The following is an 18,598-nucleotide window of genomic DNA, read 5'->3' on the forward strand; positions in this document are numbered from 1 at the left end:
CAAGAGATTGGTGTGCAAAATCAAAGCGCATGGTATTGGGAGTAATGTACTGACGTGGATACTGTTGAGGGGGATGACTCATCAGGGGAGGGCAGCAGCAGCCAAGTTCATGGCACCGTGGCTGGCTCTGTTGCACAGGAGGGCAGGAAAAAGAGTGGAAGAGCGATAGTGATAGGGGATTCAATTGTAAGGGGAATAGATAGGCGTTTCTGCGGCCGCAACCGAGACTCCAGGATGGTATGTTGCCTCCCTGGTGCAAGGGTCAAGGATGTCTCGGAGCGGGTGGAGGACATTCTAAAAAGGGAGGGAGAACAGCCAGTTGTCGTGGTGCACGTTGGTACCAATGACATAGGTAAAAAAAGGGATGAGTTCCTACGAAATGAATTTAAGGAGCTAGGAGCTAAATTAAAAAGTAGGACCTCAAAAGTAGTAATCTCGGGATTGCTACCAGTGCCACGTGCTAGTCAGAGTAGGAATCGCAGGATAGCTCAGATGAATACGTGGCTTGAGCAATGGTGCAGCAGGGAGGGATTCAAATTCCTGGGGCATTGGAACCGGTTCTGGGGGAGGTGGGACCAGTACAATCCGGACGGTCTGCACCTGGGCAGAATCGGAACCAATGTCCTCGGGGGAGTGTTTGCTAGTGCTGTTGGGGAGGAGTTAAACTAATATGGCAGGGGGATGGGAACCAATGCAGGGAGAAAGAGGGAAACAAAAAGGAGGCAAAAACAAAAGACAGAAAGGAGATGAGGAAAAGTGGAGGGCAGAGAAACCCAAGGCAAAGAACAAAAAGGGCCATTGTACAGCAAAATTCTAAAAGGACAGAGGGTGTTAAAAAAACAAGCCTAAAGGCTTTGTGTCTTAATGCAAGGAGTATCCGCAATAAGGTGGATGAATTAACTGTGCAAATAGATGTTAACAAATATGATGTGATTGGGATTACGGAGACGTGGCTCCAGGATGAGCAGGGCTGGGAACTCAACATCCAGGGGTATTCAACATTCAGGAAGGATAGAATAAAAGGAAAAGGAGGTGGGGTAGCATTGCTGGTTAAGGAGGAGATTAAGGCAATAGTTAGGAAGGACATTAGCTTGGATGATGTGGAATCTATATGGGTAGAGCTGCAGAACACCAAAGGGCAAAAAACGTTAGTGGGAGTTGTGTACAGACCTCCAAACAGTAGTAGTGATGTTGGGGAGGGCATCAAACAGGAAATTAGGGGTGCGTGCAATAAAGGTGCAGCAGTTATAATGGGTGACTTTAATATGCACATAGATTGGGCTAACCAAACTGGAAGCAATACGGTGGAGGAGGATTTTCTGGAGTGCATAAGGGATGGTTTTTTAGACCAATATGTCGAGGAACCAACTAGGGGGGAGGCCATCTTAGACTGGGTGTTATGTAATGAGAAAGGATTAATTAGCAATCTCGTTGTGCGAGGCCCCTTGGGGAAGAGTGACCATAATATGGTGGAATTCTGCATTAGGATGGAGAATGAAACAGTTAATTCAGAGACCATGGTCCAGAACTTAAAGAAGGCTAACTTTGAAGGTATGAGGCGTGAATTGGCTGAGATGGATTGGCGAATGATACTTAAGGGGTTGACTGTGGATGGGCAATGGCAGACATTTAGAGACCGCATGGATGAACTACAACAATTGTACATTCCTGTCTGGCATAGAAATAAAAAAGGGAAGGTGGCTCAACCGTGGCTATCAAGGGAAATCAGGGATAGTATTAAAGCCAAGGAAGTGGCATACAAATTGGCCAGAAATAGCAGCGAACCTGGGGACTGGGAGAAATTTAGAACTCAGCAGAGGAGGACAAAGGGTTTGATTAGGGCAGGGAAAATGGAGTATGAGAAGAAGCTTGCAGGGAACATTAAGACGGATTGCAAAAGTTTCTATAGATATGTAAAGAGAAAAAGGTTAGTAAAGACAAACGTAGGTCCCCTGCAGTCAGAATCAGGGGAAGTCATAACGGGGAACAAAGAAATGGCGGACCAATTGAACAAGTACTTTGGTTCGGTATTCACGAAGGAGGACACGAACAACCTTCCGGTTATAAAAGGGGTCGGGGGGTCTAGTAAGGAGGAGGAACTGAGGGAAATCCTTATTAGCCGGGAAATTGTGTTGGGGAAATTGATGGGATTGAAGGCCGATAAATCCCCAGGGCCTGATGGACTGCATCCCAGAGTACTTAAGGAGGTGGCCTTGGAAATAGTGGATGCGTTGACAGTCATTTTCCAACATTCCATTGACTCTGGATCAGTTCCTATGGAGTGGAGGGTAGCCAATGTAACCCCACTTTTTAAAAAAGGAGGGAGAGAGAAAACAGGGAATTATAGACCGGTCAGCCTGACATCGGTAGTGGGTAAAATGATGGAATCAATTATTAAGGATGTCATAGCAGTGCATTTGGAAAGAGGTGACATGATAGGTCCAAGTCAGCATGGATTTGTGAAAGGGAAATCATGCTTGACAAATCTTCTGGAATTTTTTGAGGATGTTTCCAGTAGAGTGGATAAGGGAGAACCAGTTGATGTGGTATATTTGGACTTTCAGAAGGCGTTCGACAAGGTCCCACACAAGAGATTGATGTGCAAAGTTAGAGCACATGGGATTGGGGGTAGTGTACTGACATGGATTGAGAACTGGTTGTCAGACAGGAAGCAAAGAGTAGGAGTAAATGGGTACTTTTCAGAATGGCAGGCAGTGACTAGTGGGGTACCGCAGGGTTCTGTGCTGGGGCCCCAGCTGTTTACACTGTACATTAATGATTTAGATGAGGGGATTGAGTGTAGTATCTCCAAGTTTGCGGATGACACTAAGTTGGGTGGCAGTGTGAGCTGCGAGGAGGATGCTGTGAGGCTGCAGAGCGACTTGGATAGGTTAGGTGAGTGGGCAAATGCATGGCAGATGAAGTATAATGTGGATAAATGTGAGGTTATCCACTTTGGTGGTAAAAACAGAGAGACAGACTATTATCTGAATGGTGACAGATTAGGAAAAGGGGAGGTGCAAAGAGACCTGGGTGTCATGGTACATCAGTCATTGAAGGTTGGCATGCAGGTGCAGCAGGCGGTTAAGAAAGCAAATGGCATGTTGGCCTTCATAGCAAGGGGATTTGAGTACAGGGGCAGGGAGGTGTTGCTACAGTTGTACAGGGCATTGGTGAGGCCACACCTGGAGTATTGTGTACAGTTTTGGTCTCCTAACCTGAGGAAGGACATTCTTGCTATTGAGGGAGTGCAGCGAAGGTTCACCAGACTGATTCCCGGGATGGCGGGACTGACCTATCAAGAAAGACTGGATCAACTGGGCTTGTATTCACTGGAGTTCAGAAGAATGAGAGGGGACCTCATAGAAACATATAAAATTCTGACGGGGTTAGACAGGTTAGATGCAGGAAGAATGTTCCCAATGTTGGGGAAGTCCAGAACCAGGGGTCACAGTCTAAGGATAAGGGGTAAGCCATTTAGGACCGAGATGCGGAGGAACTTCTTCACCCAGAGAGTGGTGAACCTGTGGAATTCTCTACCACAGAAAGTTGTTGAGGCCAATTCACTAAATATATTCAAAAAGGAGTTAGATGAGGTCCTTACTGCTAGGGGGATCAAGGGGTATGGCGAGAAAGCAGGAATGGGGTACTGAAGTTGAATGTTCAGCCATGAACTCATTGAATGGCGGTGCAGGCTAGAAGGGCCGAATGGCCTACTCCTGCACCTATTTTCTATGTTTCTATGTTTCTATGGATAGAGAACTGGTTGGCAGACAGGATGCAGAGAGTCGGGATAAACGGGTCCTTTTCAGAATGGCAGGCAGTGATTAGTGGAGTACCGCAGGGCTCAGTGCTGGGACCCTAGCTCTTTACAATATACATTAACGATTTGGACGAAGGAATTGAGTGTAATATCTCCAAGTTTGCGGATGACACTAAACTGGGTGGCGGTGAGAGCTGTGAGGGGGACGCTAAGAGGCTGCAGGGTAACTTGGACAGGTTAGGTGAGTGGGAAAATGCATGGCAGATGCAGTATAATGTGGATAAGTGTGAGGTTATCCATTTTGGGGGCAAAAACACGAAGGCAGAATATTATCTGAATGGCGGCAGATTAGGAAAAGGGGAGGTGCAACGAGACCTGGGTGTCATGGTTCATCAGTCATTGAAGGTTAGCATGCAGGTACAGCAGGCGGTGAAGAAGGCAAGTGCTATGTTGGCCTTCATAGCTAGGGGATTTGAGTATAGGAGCAGGGGGGTCTTACTGCAGTTGTACAGGGCCTTAGTGAGGCCTCACCTGGAACATTGTGTTCAGTTTTGGTCTCCTAATTCTGAGGAAGGACGTTCTTGCTATTGAGGAAGTGCAGCGAAGGTTCACCAGACTAATTCCAGGGATGGCTGGCCTGTCATATGAGGAGAGACTGGATCAACTGGGCCTTTATTCACTGGAGTTTAGAAGGATGAGAGGGGATCTCATCGAAACGTACAAGATGCTGACGGGACTGGACAGGTTAGATGTGGGAAGAATGTTCCCGATGTTGGGGGAAGTCCAGAACCAGGGGACATAGTCTTAGGATAAGGGATAGGACATTTAGGACTGAGATGAGGAGAAACTTCTTCTGTGGAATTCCCTGCCGCAGAGAGTTGTTGATGCCAGTTCATTGGATATATTCAAGAGGGAGTTAGATATGGCCCTTACAGCTAAAGGGATCAAGGAGCATGGAGAGAAAGCAGGAAAGGGGTACTGAGGGAATGATCAGCCATGATCTTTTGAATGGCGGTGCAGGCTCGAAGGGCTGTATGGCCTACTCCTGCATCTATTTTCTATGTTTCTATGTTTGGGGTCAGCTGGGGTGGGGGGGGGGGATGGGGGTGGGTGGGCGCAAGGAAGCAGAAGTCTACAACAACGGGCATGGGTAGGGATAGAGGCAACAACAGGGGCAGGAGTGGCGCACAGCGCTAAGGGGGAGGAGAGATGGCTTGTTTGTTTGTTTGTTTTCTTCATTGAAAAGTTTAATATAACATTTATTAAAGTTAAAAGTTAAGTTAAGTACAACTGTACAAATGTTTAGTAAACATATTTACTGTTTACATTTAACCAGAATCCTGTACATTATTTTTTGAATGCAGCACTAGAAAATCTTTCTAGGTTATGTCACGGATTCGACAGGCCAAATGGCCTCTTTCTGTGTTGATTCTATAACTGGGTAAAGATCACAATACTATTTCATTAACTTAATCAGCTGGAGTCATCTTTATAAGATGCTTTTTATATATCAAATGTATAAAAAAGGTAATTATGAAGCAATGTAGTCTTAGGGAGAGAAATAAGAATGAAAGGGAACAAATATCGTTTACATTTAATCTCTGTTTTGTGCAACATGTTTTTAATAATTGAGAAGTAACATTTTGTTCAGAGCCAAATTTGCAACATAAAACCACACATACACATAGCAATAATCACACTCCTTTCCAATGCTGACCTGAACGCCCATTCTGTGATTGTGTGCTGGAGATGAAAGGGAAACTACAAGCACTAATGTTATGCCCTGGATTGGCAGAAGAACTCTGATGATATTTTCCAACAGAAAGCGGGGGGGGGGGGGGGCGGTGACACTCCCATGTCCCTTTACAGAGAATTACTATAATCATTGAAGATCACATCTGAAGCCAATCAACTGCCCCCAACTACGAAATATTGGGAAAGGAACACCCTGCTAAATGAACTCATTAAACAGCAAAGTCCAGCATCTGATGGCAACCCAAAACACCCACTCCCCACCCCTTGAGCAGTGAGTCAAATGAAATGACACCAATTCATAGGCAACTGTCCCCATCTCCCACTGCTAAAAAGGACATAACCCAATCCTAACTCCCAAACCACCTTCCGCCTACTGCACAGAATTTTCAGGAGAAAATGTACCCACTTTTAACAAGCATGTTAATGGCATCCAGCGTGCAGAAAGTTTAAAAAGCCCCTTTCATGAATGGAATCAATGGCAGGCTTTTGGGAGAGGTGGAGGACTTCATATAAAAACTTTAATAAAGACATTAAAAGATATAAAAGTTAATCTAGTGACTAAATGTGTTAACTTTATTATAAAATATGTAGTTTAAAAAAAAAGTTTAAACCTTGCACAGACAAGGTTTTTTTTTTAAATCGTACGCCTCTTCAGCTGCTCTGCTGTTATAGGAGTCCAAGGATTGCATTTTCCTCTCTTCTTCCATCCCCACCTAGCCCCGCCGCAAGCAGGAAACCTGCCAAAAATATTTTAATTAGCAAGGCACCAGGAGCAGGGAGGCCATTCGGCCCAGGATTGCAGCGGGCCAGCGTCGATTTCCTTAAGTTAAAGTAGGCTTTTTATACAATGGTACCAAAGAACACTGCGCCGTTTTGAAAAAAATCGTTGCTGGGGAAACTGGCATAAAGTGACCAGAAACAGTGTGAATCCCTTTTCAACGCAGACCAACACCAAAAAATCTGCCGCGACAGTCGGTGCTGGCGTCAAAACTTTGGGGAAAATTTCAAATTACCGATTACGCCAAATTTTTATTTATTTTTTTTAAATCGCTGGACGCCAAAAATTCGGCGCCCAATGATGGCGAAAATTGCCCCCTAGCTCTACACATGCTTGGCACAAAACTGGCAAGCTACTCCACAAGGAGCTTAAGGAATCTGTACACTGTGCCTAACCTGTCTCTCAATGAATTTGATGCACAAGATTAAAACCCTTAAAGTTCAGTCACAAAGGGCTCAAGTGGGCTTCATGACTTTTACTTGGCATGCAAAGACCATCGCCCTCCCCCGCAACCCTTTCACACAAAACACCAATTTCACCATGGACTAGATATAGCATTCATCAGTAGAGAATATAGAATCATAGATTGGTACAGCATGGAAGAAGGTCATTCAGCCTGTCGAGCCTGCACCGGTTCCCTGCAAGAGCACTTCAGCTAGTTCCACTCCTCTGCCCTTTCCCCATAATCCTGCAAATTTTGTTCCTTCAGGTACTTATCCAACTCCGTTTTGAAAGCCGTGATTGAGACGGCCTGCACCACCCTTTTAGGCAGTACATTCCAGATCCTAACCACTCGCTGCATAAAAAAGTTTGTTCTTATGTCGCCTTTGGTTCTTTTGCCAATCATCTTAAATCTGTGTCCTCGGGTTCTCAATCCTCCTGCCAATGTTTCTCTCTATCTACTTTGTCCAGACCCCTCATAATTTTGAACACCTCTATCAAATCTCCTCTCATTCTTCTCTACTCTAAGGAGAACACCACCAGCTTCTCCAGCCTATCCATGTAACTGAAGTTCCTCATTCCTGGAATCATTCTCGTAAATCTTTTCTGCACCCTCTCTAAGGCACTTCGCATCCTTCCTAATATACATCCATCAATGATCATCTAGATTATGGTATACACCTAACTGACTCAGGTTCAGCTACTGGATAGAATACTTGATTTCCAGTGTGTTTTCTATTCATGCATATAAATATAAATAAATCTAGTAAACAGAAGTAAGGAGTGAGGTGGACCTATCAAATATTAAGATAATACAGCACATAGTGACGTGGACAGCACAGAAGGTGTGATGTTTTTTCAAAGCACGATGGAGAAATTAAGTCATTGGTTTTATAAGAACATAAGAATTAAGAGGAGTAGGCCATACGTCTCTCAGCCTGTTCCACCATTCAATAAGATCACGGCTGATCTTTGACCTCAACTCCACTTTCCCGCCCAATTTCCATATCACTTGATTCCCCTAGAGTCCAAAAATCTGTCTATCACAGCCTTGAATATACTCAATGACTCAGCATCCACAACACTCTGGGGTAGAGACTTCCAAAGATTCACAACCCTCAGTGAAGAAATTCCTCCACATCTCAGTCTTAAATGGCCGACCCCTTATCCTGAGACTATGCCCCCGAGTTCTAGACTCTCCAGCCAGGGAAAACAACCTCTCAGCATCTACCAGTCAATCTCCACAGATTATCAACATTTTCAAAGCTATGATTGCAGGAACAAAATAAATTTTTTATTTTAGGTCTGTTGATTAGCAATTGCCAAGGTAAGTGTATATAATGCAGGATTTTCTGAAATGTGCGAGTGAAGGGAACACAGTTTGTTGGGGCTTAAACATTGGTTCGATATTAAAAAAAAAAATCATGTCACATCAACAACAATCTGAACAGTGCAGCTCACGTATGAATAGGATTCACTGCAGCAAAACAGATTTATATTCTACTATGCTGTGCCTTTACCTGCGAGAGGCTTCTTGGATTTCCATTTGGGTTCTTGATTGTGCTTGTTCCCACAGTGTTGGTCGTTTGTATTTTTTTAGATCTTCCTGGAAATAATAGACCAAGATCTGACCATCTTCACTTACAGCTTCTGAGAAACAATAAAAGTATTAATGTGAGGCAGGCCAAGGCATGTACATTCAAATCCAATAAAAAAGGGCTTCCTCTTTTCATTTTGCTTTTCCATCACAAAACTTAGAAAAGGGCCTTAAGCCAAGTTAGATGGGGGAAGGGAACCAATAAGGAAATGTATTTTCCAGGTTATTTATACTCTGATGTCATGAGTCGTCATACTGTTCAAAACATCACATCTCCCAGTGAGAATAGCAGGAAATGAACAGAGGCTGAAATGGAAATATCCTGAAACTGGCAACTGCTGAATTACTTGCCCTAATAAAGCAACTTGTTCCCAAACTTCTGCCATTCAACTCCTGGTCATCAAGAAAGCAGTTTAAGCCTCCTTGGTGGGGAAGTTTCTATATACCATCTGAGCATAGAAATTTATAGCACAAAGGGAGGCCACTGATGTCAGCTCTCTGAAAGAGCTGTCGGCTTAGTCCCATTCCCTCTTTTCCTTTCCCTATAACCGTTGAAATTTTTCTTTTACAAATATGTAATTTAAAAAAAAAGTTATTATGGGTTCTACTTACACCACTGTTTCTCGTAGGATGCTTAATATCTTACCAATCCTCTACAGAAAAAATGATAAATTTGTCATCATCATAGGCAGTCCCTCAAAATCGAGGAAGACTTGCTTCCACTCTAAAAGTGAGTTCTCGGGTGACTGTACAGTCCAATATGGGAATTACAGTCTTCGTCACAGACAGACGTTGAAGGAAAGGGTGGGTGGGACTGGTTTGCCACACGCTCCTTCCGTTTGCTTTCTGTATGCTCTCGGCAACGAGACTTGAGGTGCTCAGTGCCCTCCGGATGCTCTTCCTCCACTTAGGGGGGGTCTTTGACTAGAGATTCCCAGGTGCCGGTGGGGATGGTGCATTTTATCAAGGAGACTTTGAGGGTGTCCCATCCACAAATAAAATGCCTGCGTACCTGGTGGTCCAGGAGGTACAGAGATACGGGAGTTGCAGCCTCTGTCACAGGTGGGACAGACAGTCGTTGAAGGAAAGGGTGGGTGGGACTGGTTTGCCACATGCTCCTTCCGCTGCCTGCACTTGTTTTCTGCATGCTCTCGGCGGCGAGACTCGAGGTGCTCAGGATGCTCTTCCTCCACTTAGGGCGGTCTTTGGCCAGAGATTCCCAAGTGCCAGTGGGGATGGTGCACTTTATCAAGGAGACTTTGAGGGTGTCCTTGAAATGTTTCCACTGCCCACCTGGGGCTCCATTGGTCAGGATCACGCCTTGCATGTCGTCGTGGAGCAGGCGGAGGATGGTGACAAACTTTTGGGGGAAGCCGAAAGGGAGGATGATGCTCCATTGTCCCTCGTGGTTAACAGTGTCAAAAGCCTTTGTAAGGTCAAAGAAGGCCATGTACAAGGATTGGTGCTGTTCCCTGCATTTCTCTTGCAGTTGTCGCGCAAAGATCATGTCTGTTGTACCTCTTAGTGGACGGAATCCATACTGTGACTCTGGGAGGAGCTCCTCGGCCACAGGGAGAAGATGGCTGAGGAGGATTCTAGCGATTACTTTCCCAGTGGCCGTCAACAGGGAGATTCCTCTGTAGTTGCCGCAGTCGGACTTGGCTCCTTTTTTAACATAAGGCAAGGATTGGATTCGGCAGGAAATGAACCAGAAACCAAAACGGTATAAGACAGGTGCCATGCTTAACTTAGAGAAGGAAGAAAGGAAAGAAAAAAACCCTGGAATGTTAACAGGCTTGGTGAAGTCATCTTCACAATTTCTCATTAAATCTATACACAGCAAGTTTTGGACACATGCGCTATTCTGTATGATTGGTTCGGGTGTTTAAGATTAATGTTTTGTTGCTTAGGGTGCTTTAGATTAATGTTTTGTCGGTAATAAATTAAGTGAATTATTAAACATATTACTGTCTCTAGTTGTATGAATCTAGTAAAAGGGAATGGGAGGAATTATCCAATTATCTGACAGAAGAGATTTACTAGAATGGCTCCAGGGATGAAGGATTACAGTTACGTGGATAGTCCAGAGAAACTGGTTCACCGTAGAACTGAGAAGGCCAAGTGGAGATTTGATAGAGGTGTTCAAAATCATGAAGGATTTAGATAGAGTAAATAAAGAAAAACGGTTTCCAATGGCTCTAGGGTCGATACCCAGAGGGCACAGATTTAAGTTGATTGACAAAAGAACCAGAGGGAACATGAGGATAAACATTTTTATGCAACGATTGGTTAGGATTTGGAATGCACTGCCTGATAGGGTGATGGATGCAGTAGCCCTTCAAAAGGGAATTGGATAAATACTTGAAGGAGTAAAAATTGCAGGGATATGGGGAAAGAGCATGGGAGTGGGACTAACTGGATTGCTCTATAAAAGATCCAGCGCAGACTCGATGGGCTGAATGGCCTCATTCTGTGTTGTACTATTCTATGATCTATCTGCCAAACTACTAACCTGTATGTCCTCCTGAAGTTGTTCTTCACAGATAACCATGCTACAATTTTTGTGCCATCTACAAATTTTGTTACTGTGTTCCTATATCCAAGTCTCGCTCGTCTAATATAAAGAGCAGCAATGGTCCCATCACTGAACATGGGGAGGGAGCACCGTTTGTACCCGTCCAGTCCAAAACAAAATCTACTACCGCAACTCTATTTTTTGTCCTTTAATCAGTTTCCTATCCGTGCTGCCACATCCCCTTCAGTACGGTACCACTTGATTTTATCAACAAGCCTATGTTGTATCTTAACATATCCCTCTTGAAAATCCAAATACACAACATGCACTGCATTTCCTTCATCAACACTGAGTTATTTCAAACATAGAAAATAGGTGCAGGAGTAGGCCATTCGGCCCTTCGAGCCTGCACCGCCATTCAATAAGATCATGGCTGATCATTCCATCAGTACCCATTTCCTGCTTTCTCTCCATACCCCTTGATCCCTTTAGCCGTAAGGGCCATATCTAATTCCCTCTTGAATATATCCAGTGAACTGGCATCAACAACTCTCTGCGGTAGGGAATTCCACAGGTTAACAACTTTCTGAGTGAAGAATTTTCTCCTCATCTCAGTCCTAAATGGCCTACCCCTTATCCCAAGTCTCTGTCCCCTGGTTCTGGACTTCCCCAACATCAGGAACATTCTACCCGCATCTAACCGGTCCAGTCCCGTCAGAATTTTGTATGTTTCAATGAGATCCCCTCTCATCCTTCTAAACTCCAATGTATAAATGCCCAGTTGATCCAGTCTCTCCTCATATGACAGGCCAGCCATCCCTGGAATTAGTCTGGTGAACCTTCGCTGCAATAACTCAATAGCAAGAACGTCCTTCCTCAGATTAGGAGACCAAAACTGAACACAATGTTCCAGGTGAGGCCTCACTAAGGCCCTGTACAACTGCAGTAAGACCTCCCTGCTCCTATACTCAAATCCCCTAGCTATGAAGGCCAACATACCATTTGCCGCCTTCACCGCCTGCTGTACCTGCATGCCAACTTTCGATGACTGATGAACCATGACACCCAGGTCTCATTGCACCTCCCCTTTTCTTAATCTGCCACCATTCAGATAATATTCTGTCTTCGCGTTCTTGCCCCTCAAAGTGGATAACCTCACATTTATCCACATTATACTGCATCTGCCATGCATTTACCCACTCACCTAACCTGTCCAAGTCACCCTGCAGCCTCCTAGCATCCCCCTCACAGCTCACACCGCCACCCAGCTTAGTGTCATCTGCAAACTTGGAGAAATTACACCCAATTCCTTCATCCAAATCATTAATATATATTGTAAAGAGCTGGGGTCCCAGCACCGAGCCCTGCGGCACTCCACTAGTCACTGCCTGCCATTCTGAAAAGGACCCGTTTATCCTGACTCTCTGCTTCCTGTCTGCCAACCAGTTCTCTATCCACGTCAGTATATTACCCCCAATACCATGTGCTTTGATTTTGCACACCAATCTCGTGTGGAACCTTGTCAAAAGCCTTTTGAAAGTCCAAATACACCACATCCACTGGTTCTCCCTTGTCCACTCTATTAGTTACATCCTCAAAAAATTCCAGAAGATTTGTCAAGCATGATTTCCCTTTCATAAATCCATGCTGACTTGGACCGATCCTGTCACTGCTTTCCAAATGCGCTGCTATTTCATCCTTTATAATTGATTCCAACATTTTCCCCACCACTGATGTCAGGCTAACCGGTCTATTATTACACGCTTTCTCTCTCCCTCCTTTTTTAAAAAGCGGTGTTACATTAGCTACCCTCCAGTCCATAGGAACTGATCCAGAGTCGATAGACTGTTGGAAAATGATCACCAATGCATCCACTATTTCTAGGGCCACTTCCTTAAGTACTCTGGGATGCAGACTATCAGGCCCCGGGAATTTATCGGCCTTCAATCCTATCAATTTCCCCAACACAATTTCCCGCCTAATAAGGATATCCTTCAGTTCCTCCTTCTCACTAGACCCTCGATCCCCTAGTATTTCCGGAAGGTTATTTGTGTCTTCCTTCGTGAAGACAGAACCAAAGTATTTGTTCAATTGGTCTGCCATCTCTTTGTTCCCCATTATAAATTCACCTGAATCCGACTGCAAGGGACCTACATTTGTCTTCAATAATCTTTTTCTCTTCACAAAGAACTTATTTTATTCCTACTTCTTTCTCTAAATCACATTCAATTGTCTATATAAAATCATCATTTTTCTGGCTGTCACAATAAACTAAGGGGGCAAAACAGAGAGCTATAGTTTTCCTCAAATGGACATACTTTCAGCCGAATGTCATCTGAATTCAGTTTCCAGATCATGAAAGCAGAGATAAATGAAGCTCACATTCCCATGCATGTCTATGCCCCCTCCCCACCCCCAGCACCACAATCAAACTCAATTCTCACAAGAACCAATCAATCCAGAGATCAGTAAAAATGTAAGATACGAAGATGTCTAACCTGCATCAAAAGGCAGGCTCGGTGACTTCCACTCTCTCAACCGATGGTCAATGCAAAAGGAAACAATTTCATCCCAGGGTATTTCTAAAACCGAAGGCCCCTCATCCGAGATTTCCATCATCAAGGAACAGCTCTCACTCCACCTGCTGTAGACTCTGTTTAAGAGCTGTTCAACCTTTGAAAGCAGCAGTGGGCAAGTTTGCTGTGACACTGGGACCTGAGACACATAATGGAAGGTCATATCACAGACCTTTGCCCATGGAGCTATGAGGAACAGAAAACAATTACTGCAGTAATATAAATGATGAGATCACCAACATGGAGTAAAATCTTCTCCTAGCAGCATTGTGTTCATACCATGCAAGGGAGGTAGATCCATCGCTGGCAACTGAAAAGCCAGCACCGCTTTCTTCAGCCAAGCCAGATGGTTATTAGAATTCCACTCTTTATGTGCCAGTATTTCATGAGCTGTGGGTCCAGAAAACTCTACCACTGGCCAGGAAAGATTGTACAGCTGCTCAGAGGACACCACTTCTGCAAGGAACCGCAGCACATCATTGTAAAGCTCAATGATGGGGCTGGGGTCCTGGGAAGGCAATGCAGCCAATCGCCTTTTGGATTTATCACTGTAAAACTGGTCGCTGAACTCTCGGCACAGCCCGTCCTCAATGAACTGCATCAGAGTCTGACAGCAGACCTCCGGGGGTGATGGGCAACGCGCAGCCAGCCACCTTACCGCTTCAGAGACCTAAAACAAAATGACATCCATTATATTTAAAACAGGTGCACTCTCACTGCAGTAAACAGTCTGACAGAAATAACACACTGCAAAGTACTGGCAACATTGTAGACAGCATCATATTCCATGTGGTCTGTTTGTAGTGAAAGGGATAGTGAGAGTCAATGGTAATTCCACACCACAATATTTGAGTAACTTTTTGCTACAGTATTTATTTTTTGACCAGAGTTAAAACTGCACATAAATATAGGCTCACATCCAGATAAGAAAATCCTGCGGACAATGCCCCTTTATTGGTCTGACATTACACAGGAGTATTTCAAGCACAAATTGTTGCCTCAGTCCCTGCTGCACAGATGATCCAATTCTGGAATTACACCTCTGCTCTTTTGAATGAGACTAATGTGATGCAATGAGGCAAGAAACAAATAGTTGAAGTGCTCCAGATCACAGACTTTTTCATATTCCCTTTCGTCATCCTCTCCTTTGTTGTCTATGTACTTTGTGTTTGCCTTTTTCTTTACTTTCAATTTTGCCCTTTTTTCTTTATTAATCCATGCTGTGTCATTACTGGCTAGTTTGTTCTTGATGTATAGTGGGATATATTTCTCCTGGACTCTACTGATCACCATTTTAAATGTTTCCCACTGATGCTCTATTTCTTTGTCAGTAAATGTTTCCAGTTTATTTTCCATTTAGTTCCATTCTCATCCACCTAAAATCAGCTTGTGTCTAATTTATATCTTTGGTCTTTGTCTTACTTATGTCTTTCTAAATTATCTTAAGTATTATTGTGTTGTGATCACTATTGCCTAGATGTTCCCCTATGCTTACTTCTCTTATCTGCTCTGGTTCATTTCCCAGTACTAGATCCAGCAGTTCTCCCTCTCTTTTTGGCCTTTTTACATACTGGGTAAGGGGTCCTGCCTTTTTTTACACATTGTTAAAAAAAACTCCAGTCTCTGTACCCTTTTTGCTACCACGTGCCAGTTTTAGAGTAGTTAAAATCTCCCATGTTCTATGTCCTTTACACATTTCACATATTCGCTTACACATTTCTTCATCCACTTCCCTTCCACTATTAGGTGGTTTGTAATATTAGCGTGAAGGGCGTGATCAATCCTTTATGTTTTATTTCACTCCATATGGGTTCGGTTTCTAACCTTCTGTTAGTTATGTCCCTTTTTTCTACTGCCATTATCTTACCTTTAATTAGTATAGCTACCCCTTCTTCCTTCCCTATCCGTTCTGATTATATTATAATCTGCAATATTTAGTTGCTGGTTCTGTTCTTTATGAAGCCATTCCTACTACATCTGGTTCCTCACTATCGATTATTGCCCGAGACTGGTATATGGCATTGAATTTGGAAATCTAGAACATTAAGATAGCTAGCAAGACAAACTATCCTGTCTCGGTACTTGCACCACACTAAAGGCAGATGTCCATCATGGAGGAAACCGATTTAGGACAATATCTGTTGGAGGCCAGGTATGAACATAAGAAATAAGAGCTGGAGTAGGCCATTTGGCCCTTCGAGCCTGCTCCACCATTCAACAAGATCATAGCTGATCTTCTACCTCAACTCCATCTTCCTGCACTATCCCATATCCCTCAATTTCCTTCATTACCAACAATGTATCGACCTTTGTCTTGAATATACTCAATAAATAAGCATCCACAGCTCTCTGGGGTAGAGAATTCCAAAGATTCACAACCCTTTGAGTGAAGAAATTTCTGCTCATCTGTGTCCTAAATGACCCACCCTTTATTTTGAGACTGTGACCTCGTGTTCTAGACTCTGCAGCCAGGGGAAACATCTTCTCAGCATAAACTCTGTCAAGCCCCTTAAGAATTTTATATGTTCCAATTAGATCACATCTCATTCTTTTAAACGGTAGGAAATATAGGCCTAGTCTACTTAATCTTTCCTCATAGGGCAATCCCCTCATCCCAGGAACCAGCCCAGTAAACCTTCATTGCAATCCCTCTAAGGCAAGTATGTCTTTCCTTAAGTAAGGAGACCAGAATTGCACACAGTACTCCAGGTGCCCTGTATAATTGTAGCAAGACTACTTTGCTCTTGTACTCTAATCTCTTTGTAACAAAAGCTAACATACCATTTGCTTTCCTAATTGCTTGCTGTGCCTTCATGTTAACTTTCGGTGTTTCATGTACAAGGACACACAAGGTCCCTCTGAATGCAAACATTTCCCAGTCTTGTCATTCAAAAAATATTATGCTTTTTCATTTTTCTACCAAAGTGGATAACTTCACACTTCCCCACATTATATTCCATTTGCCATGTTCTTGCCCAGTCAACCCGTCTATATCTCTCTGCAGCCTCTTTGTGCCCTCCTCACAGCTTATTTTCCCACCTAACTTTGTATCAGCAAACTTGGATACGTTACACTCAGTCCCTTCATCCAAGTCATTAATATAGATTGTAAATAGCTGAGGCCCAAGCACTGATCATTGCGGTACCCTACTAGTTACAGCCTGCCAACCGGAAAAAGTCCCGTTTATTCCTACTCTCTGTTTTCTGTCCATTAACCAATCCTCAGCCCATGCTAATATATTAACCCCAATCCCATGAGTCCTAATTTTGTGTAATAACCTTATCAAATGCTTTTTGAAAATCCAAATACAGTACATCCACAAGTTCCCCCTTATCCATCCTACTAGTTACACCTTTAAAAAACTAACAGATTTGTCAAATAAGATTTCCTTTTCATAAAACCATGTTAACTCTGCCTAATCACATTAAAAAAAATATGTGCACTTATATCTTGGGCCCAGTGCTGACCACAACTGGTTTGCAGAGAGACAAGCAGTTACTCCTGAAGCTGTGCAATGCCAACTGGTGTTGCAAAGGAAGTGGGGAATGCACAAGAGGCTAGAGTTGGAGGAACAAAGAGTTGCAGGGCTGGAGGTGGTTACAGAAATAGAGAGGATAAGGCCATGGAGGGATCTGAACATGAGGATCAGGTCCTGGAGTAGGGCTTAAACAAGAAGCCACTGAGCCAAGCTGACACCTGAATGGGAAGCAAATAGTTAAGATGCTGCTCCACTGAATCTCAATAATGCCAAGTTAACCAAGGAGATCTGTAACACATATAGTAATGAAACATTACCCTGTTTGATCCCTGAAGGTCATTGGTTTTTCCTGGGATCAGGACGATGATGAACTCGGACACGAGGTGAGTAGCCACGAGCGCCTCAAGCTTTAGACCTTTATGTAAAATAAATGTTTCTATCAATATCTTATGCATGGAAAAGCTCAATTCCAGTATGTGCAGCCTGTGTCATAGAATAGTGAAGCTAGTTCCTGTAACACAAGACATAAAGACTCGTGAAATTCAAAACAATGCATTCTGATCAGTGCTGGAATCTGGATGAGACACAAAATTGAGGACTTTTTGGGAGCTGCAAACTGTGCAGCAACTTAAATGGACTTGCAGATAAGAATAGAACCAAACAAATAGACAAACCTCTCCCTTTCCACGATTGGTATTCCTAACCCCCTCCCAACATCTCCATCTCCTACACAATATTGTTTCATTCCCCAGATCTCAGACTTTTTCAACATCACATCCTCCCTCAACATTATTCCAACCCAGCTCCTGACCACTTTTTAGCCCATGCTTCCCGAGACGGTCAGGTAATGTTGCTAACCCTTTTAAACCATTGTTGTCGCCTCTCATCATAAACAGTCCACCCTCAACTCCTCCACCTTTTCAAACAGCCCCTTCATCTCTAACCTATTTTTCATCAAGCATCTTAAACATCATTGCACTAATTTCTCCCATTGTTGCACAGTATAGTTCCTGACCAGCTGACACTGAGCCACATTCTCTGAATGCAGTCGCAGCTAACTGTCCCTCTTCAACGTCCTCAAGCTCTCTACTACCTTCAATGCTGCTGACCACTCCACTCTCCTCAACCTTCCTTACTTCCTGCTTCACTCCTCTGAAGTGCTCGGAGACCATCTTTCACATGAGGAGTGTTGCACGACTTCTTCTAGCCTCCTTTGAAACCACCAGTAAGAAGTCCAGTACTACAAGATAGCCATCCTGAATGCTACTGGCAGATTCTACAGCATGCTGCACATCAAAGCCAGAAGTAATCGTGCATTGTGAAGCTGAGAAACCAGGAAGTAGGTAAGTATTTAAAACCCATTGGCTGAGTTGCTATTTTCATTACAGCACCTACAAAGCTTCTATCCATCAAAACTTCCAACATCACCTCAGCTGGTGTCCATAGATACGGGTTCTCTCTGTTCGGTCGCATTTAATCAGTGCATTCCTATCCGCTGTTGCTCAGCTTCTCCAAAGCTATTATATGTAAATAGCAGCTCTCGCTGCAGACTTCAGAAAAGGCTCCCACTGCCGGTATTAAATGTCTTTTCTCTGAACCTATCCTGACAGACTGTCTTTGATTTTAAATCAATACTGAGAGCCTGATTGAAGTCAGGAAAGTTGTCATTTAAAGATCGCAGTGATAGAAGGGCAG

General features: G+C 43.7%; 1 protein-coding gene across 1 annotated transcript in view; it reads right to left on the reverse strand.

Moving 5' to 3' along the window:
- Positions 1-18,598, reverse strand: part of mcm3ap (minichromosome maintenance complex component 3 associated protein) — a 132,871-nt gene that overhangs the window by 8,424 nt on the left and 105,849 nt on the right. Inside the window, exons 23-26 of the mRNA XM_070876281.1 lie at positions 17,221-17,318; positions 13,705-14,095; positions 13,348-13,611; positions 8,258-8,387 (exon numbers count right to left, since the gene is read on the reverse strand). Coding sequence (XP_070732382.1) covers positions 8,258-8,387; positions 13,348-13,611; positions 13,705-14,095; positions 17,221-17,318 — 883 coding nt within the window. The remainder of the gene's footprint in view (positions 1-8,257; positions 8,388-13,347; positions 13,612-13,704; positions 14,096-17,220; positions 17,319-18,598) is intronic.

This window comes from Pristiophorus japonicus, chromosome 3 (assembly GCF_044704955.1).
Source record: "Pristiophorus japonicus isolate sPriJap1 chromosome 3, sPriJap1.hap1, whole genome shotgun sequence".
NCBI classification, from domain to species: Eukaryota; Metazoa; Chordata; class Chondrichthyes; family Pristiophoridae; genus Pristiophorus; species Pristiophorus japonicus.